This window comes from Carya illinoinensis, chromosome 4 (assembly GCF_018687715.1).
Source record: "Carya illinoinensis cultivar Pawnee chromosome 4, C.illinoinensisPawnee_v1, whole genome shotgun sequence".
Lineage (NCBI taxonomy): Eukaryota > Viridiplantae > Streptophyta > Magnoliopsida > Fagales > Juglandaceae > Carya > Carya illinoinensis.
This window is the reverse complement of record NC_056755.1, coordinates 12,984,702-12,990,768: the sequence shown is the minus strand read 5'-3', so window position 1 is coordinate 12,990,768 and position 6,067 is coordinate 12,984,702. Positions and strand designations below refer to the sequence as shown.

Here is a 6,067-nt window from a genome sequence, read left to right as displayed (position 1 = left end):
TTCTGATGACAGATGGTCCCCTCAAACTGCTGGCATTGTATTTTGCGAGTGCTTTTTTATTGGTACTTTCTCTCTTGCTCTCAATTCAAACATCCTCACGCCAAAACAATATCAATGATACAAAAATTTATCTAAATTTCTATAACAAACAAAAATCAAAATATATGTTCCTATATTTTTATAATAAGAAATAATATTTACAATAATAGTGTGCACAAATTGTTCACATTATTTTTAAAAAATAAATAAATAAATCTATAATACACGTCAAAAAATAATTTTTTTAATAATAAATTATATATATTTTAAAAAATGTACTATATCTAACATTACTCTTTTATAATATCACACTGTCAAAATTTATCTAAGTGGTAAGTGCCATCATCATTTCCCCTAAAGTTTTCTTGAACGTTTCAAATTTTTTATGAAAAAGTTCGGTGTGAATATCTCCTTCTCTTTATTTCTATTTTAAATAGTCACATTGCCTAACGATAATATATTAACAAATTGAGGCAAATTTTTAAAACCTTCCACATGTTTCTAGCTACAAAAGTTTCGTTTGGAACATTCCGTTGCCACCATATACACTAGGATTACGGGAAGAAAAAGTGATACTTACAATCATGAATACATAAATACTGTATAATTATTTTGGAAAAAAAAAATTATTACAAATACAAAAAAATTATATAAAATAAACAGACAAACTAATGTAATTTTATAAAATCTGTCAAATTTAATTTGTAATAAAAATAATTTTACAATCTGACATACTACATCAAGCCATATCAGTTTATAAATTTATTTTTATATAATTTCTTTGTGACTAAAGAATTTTTCTTTTAAAAAAAATAAATATAAAACTCATATAAAATAATAATAATAATATTATATCTCACTTTTTTTCGAAACGACTTGATAGCAATTGCGTCCTCTATATATAGAAGTACTCTTTTGAGAGCAAGAAATGCAAGAGGAGTTATGGGGTAAGTCCTGCCTTCCAGCTTTCGGTATGATGGGAAATAAAAAAAAGAACTGTTCAACCCAAACATATAGTTTCATCCATCGGAATCGAAGTTCCGCACGAACACGTCAGACGAGAGGAACCCCGAAGGCCTTTAGAGAAATTAATAACGTGATCAAACACACAGAGGAGAGAGACAGAGAGAGAGAGTATCAAAATAACTCACAGCATATTGTAGTACCAAAAGACAACAACAAAGCATTTAAAAGTCCAAAGTATCATCGGTACATGATACCTCAACTCAACTTTTCTCACTTCTGCATCAGATCCATTGCTAATTATAAAAATATTTCCATAGTTATAGCAAAATAAGAAACTTCGCACTTGACATAAACTCTCCATGCCGCAGGTTCCACATAGAGTAGCCCGATCCGAAGTTAAGGGCAGTTTCCACCCCCAGTTTGGTGAAGCATTGCATCAATTTCATCACCGTCCTCCATCTCAAGCTGACTCCAAGTCCAAGTTTTGGGCATAACACAAACAAATAAGACGGCAAAACAGCAAGTAAGATGTAAATACAGTTTGGGATGCTCGTATATTAATCTCTAGCATTAACATTAACCTCTAGAAAAATTAAGGCTGAAACAAATTTTTTTATTGGCACCGAGTGTTCGAGAACAAAATTCCAATTGATACTGGGCTACACAGGTCTTTAGTAAGGAGTTTCTTGAAAATGCACCTCGGATAATTCAAGGGAAAGTTCTCCTAGTCCAATGGCCCATAGAAATTATTTGCACCCAATAGGATATGAACTTTTGATCTAGAGAGAGCATATCGCCAAGACCAAAACCTTTACTACTAGAGGCTAAAACAATTCAAGTACTAAACCGGGGATTGTCACTTCACTTAACAGCTCAAATATGTAATCTCTCGACAGGAACAAGGAAAGAGTAAGGAGATGTTTGGAAAAAGTTTTCATCTCATATCATCTCATCTCTTTTCCAAACATCATTAAAAAACAAACACTTTTAAACTAATCATTACAACTTTTCCAAACTAATAATTACAACTTTTTCCAAACTAATAATTACAACTTTTTCAAATTTTCAAATAACAAATAATTCAATTTTTCAAATCTCAAAACATAAATAATATTAAAAAATTATATTCTAACAATATTTTAATTTTATAATATTTTTTATTCAACATTTTCTCTCTCATTTTTCAAAACCCAATATATACTAATTCAAATTATCTCACCACTTTTTTTATAGGTCAAACTATCTCACTACTATTTACAAACCATCTTATTATTATTTATAAAATTATCATCTCATCTCATTCCTCAAGCATCCCCTAATGCAGTCAACAAACATCCAAATGTTGTACATATGAGTTTAAAACATTTCAAAAGATTGGACCGCAATAAATATGATATAAATAGCAGGATGCAACCATTACAAATTCAGCACCTTCTAAGAAATATCAATATAATCAAAGAGTGCCTAGAATTTAAAAATAATGAAAATCTACCTCGTCTGGAGTCTGTTCTGCTCGGAGTCTGCGCCCGTCAAACAAGAATGCAATAGAGTTGAACTCTACAGATTGACGATCACAGTATGCAGTCATGAGTTTCCGCAACTGGGTGCTTCTTTTAATCCTAAAGAACACCTCATTGCCATCCTACAATCAGACAACAGCTACTGAGATTTATGAGTGGACCAAGATGGAAAAGGAGACAACACACCTTTTTTTCTTTTAATAAGTAGAGAAAAAGGGACAGCACACACCTTCTTCACTCATAAAGACAGTTCAGTAATAGCGCACTATAAAGGACCTTCAAGGAACAGTGCACTATAAAGACCTTAGCATGTCCAACATATTTCAGAAAAAGGTTTAAATTTGGAGTTCTCAAAAAGGAGTCAGGGTCGAAAGTAATTTATTTGATAAGTGAGCAGCCCATGCTCACCTGCAAAGTAATAAAATGGCATAGAGCCTACCAAGACATAAAATGAACTTTCACGAATTTTCATGGCAGATCCCGCTTATTTTCAACTGTTATAAATGCATTTGTTTTAGAACATTTATATGAAGTAAGGTGTGCCTACAAACAAAAAAAAAAAGTGTTCAAGCAATGGTCACTTGCAGACACATCGTTACTTCAGCTAAACAAAAAGTCGCATTTCATCTAAAATAACCACACAATGTATGAGTCGTATGGTCAGAGGTATATGATAAGAGCATTTTTGTTCCCAATAGAAATGGCTTTACTCCTCCAGCATATAATTGGGAGGAATTCGATAAGACCCAGATATTTCATTTCACATTGCACGAATTGAATTACAAAGAATTTAAGTACTCATGTTACTAATCTTAAACAGACACGTATCAACAGCCTTCACAGAGTAAACATCATTACCACAAATTGATATCGGCAACACACCACACTGGCAATTTGCATTTACATAAAACCAGCTTTTCAATTCAAAATGGCATTCCTCTATCACAATTACGTGGCTGACATAGATGAGATAACTGCATCGCCAAACTTTTCTCTTCTGTTATCACCTCTAGTTCTTTATTAAATCCCATAAATGCATTTAAAGAGTATCAGCTGTACAATATTATCTCTCACATTCACATAGTCAATACAACTGGTCAAATAGAGTGAAATGAAACCGAACCCTTACGCACACAGACACACAACGCATAAAATTTGACACACCATCATCTGCATTTTTCACGTTTAATCCAATTGCATAAGAGAACCCCAGAAAAATAAAAATAAAAAACAAGTCAGACACCTCCTTTCAACAGAGATTATCTCTCAACCAAAATCAACACACACAGTGAGCCTCACACACACTGAAATAGCTCCATTAAACACAATCCAACATCAATTGAAATCCCAATCCCAGCCAAACACAGTCAAAGCAACAGCCACATAGTTCTCCTTGATCCCTCCATAGAGACAACGTATCAAAGATTAGCACATATATATAAACAGAAACTAAATATAAAAAGCAACATCATTTTCTAATACAGATAACAGATATCTATACCTGGCCTTTGACTTTGAGATTAATGTGCTGGTCCATGGGCTTCTTGTCCTCCTCTTGACCACCACTAACACCACCACCACCGGCACCGGCACCCGTTGCAGACATCTTCACCCACAACTCCTTTTAAATCCACCCAATTCCCTCCCTTTCTCCGTCTCTTTCTCACTTTGAATCTCTCTGTGGTTTTAGGGTTTTCTTTCTGCAACCAGAAATAGCAATACTAACGTGATGTAGAGAGCCCAATTCGACGCCAAAAAGAGCAAGCGTCGCATACACGCTACACTACAGCTTCCCTCCAATCGTGGAAATGGCATTACAGTAATTTCGGATGCAATAATTACTCTTTTTGCCCTATTTGCAGACGTGTCGGCTGGACAGAGCGAGTGCTAACAGTGGTTTATGGTTTTGTAAACGCGCGATGATGGAGGTGAAGCGGAAAAAACTGAAATTGAAAAGGGTTTGGATTCCAGTGGGGAATCAAAGGGTGGAGGGGTAAAAGGTGACGTTGGAATGGGCGGCTGAAATCGAAGAGAAGAAAGAATCGGATGGTAGTAATTGGATTCCTGATGTCACTGTCTTTTGCTTTTTTTAAAAAAACAGGGTGCGTTTCACGTGTTTTGATTGGTGAGTACGATTACGAGTGATAATATACTATACGATTCATTAATTTAATATAAATATGATATGATAATAGTGAATTAAAATTTAATCTTAATAGATTTGAGTTAAAATAGATTAATTTGTTAAGACACAATTTTTTAATAGATCGATAACAAGTCAACCCGTTATGACACGTTAATAAAGTTAAAATTATAATTATATTTTTCTACTTAAAAATAAAATTATTAGAATTTTAATCTCAGTATTTTATTATTTAGATTGTAATTTTAGACTTGTAATTAGTTTTATAATTTTTATAGATATTGTAATTTTAATCTTTATAAAAAATTATATTAAATTTAATCAGGTCAAATAGGTAACAGGTTAATTTTAAGTTTATTCAACCTATTTAAATAAACAGTTTAAAATCAGTCGTATTGTGTCGTATTAACTTATTTTATAATATTTACTAATGAATCAAAACAGATTGACACGATACGACACGTTATGTTAATAGATCGTGTTAAGGTTTGAGATTTTAACACGATAAACTTAACGGATCGAATTAGGATTGACTTATATAATATAATATATATATTTTAATACGATACGAATACAATTTATTAATACGATTTGATATCCTTAAGTATGATGTGTATATTTTTATAGAATTGTTTTCGAGTTTGGAGGTTTTTAATTTTAGATAATTAAAAAATGATATAAAAAAATAAAAAGGCAAAAACAAAAGTGAAATTGGATTCGTTCTTATCCACTTAAAGTGGTCACTGACTCACTCTTCACTTGGTCAGTGGTCCTCCATCGACCAGATAATGTCTAGTAATTTTTACGAATTTTTTTTATATTTTATTATTGTTATTAGTTGCTTATTTTTTTAATATAAAATAATTATTTTAATTAATTATATCAATAGAGTATATAAAAATACATAAAAATGTTGTATATAGCGTAACTCGACATTATTAAATTGGATTTCAGCAAATGAGCCCCTACTAATAATTTTTTTATCCATAATTATTAAAAAAAAATTAATATTAAACGTTAAATTATAAAATTATTTTTATTAATATATTATATGAAGTAAAATGATACTTAGTTTCCTCAAATTTGTCTTTCAAAGTTATTGTTTAAATATTTTATTTTATTTTTTATTTTTTTAATGATTAAAGAAGTGACTATTAGGAAAGTTATATATATTTTTTATTTATTTTTTATAATTAAAGATTTTAAAAAATGTTTAAAAGAAAATTTTAAAAAAAAAAATTGATACTAGCGATATGCTCAGCGGTAAGTGCTGGGCGATCTACTAGCACTATCTATTATATAAAATTACGTCAATTTGTAAGTTTATTTTTATAAAAAAAATTTATAACTACAACTTTTTTTCTCTCTCTTTCTAAATAATTTATCATAACTTGTGATA

The 6,067-nt window shown here is 31.0% G+C and overlaps 1 protein-coding gene across 1 annotated transcript; it reads right to left on the bottom strand.

Moving 5' to 3' along the window:
* Positions 1–1,174: 1,174 nt before the first annotated feature.
* Positions 1,175–4,261, bottom strand: LOC122307274 (small ubiquitin-related modifier 1-like). The gene is made up of 3 exons (XM_043120041.1): positions 4,027–4,261; positions 2,498–2,647; positions 1,175–1,470 (listed from the first exon to the last, which is right to left on the bottom strand). Exons 1-3 carry the CDS (start codon positions 4,129–4,131, stop codon positions 1,402–1,404), a joined length of 324 nt encoding a protein of 107 aa, XP_042975975.1. The 5' UTR covers positions 4,132–4,261; the 3' UTR covers positions 1,175–1,401.
* Between the last annotated feature and the right edge of the window lie 1,806 nt (positions 4,262–6,067).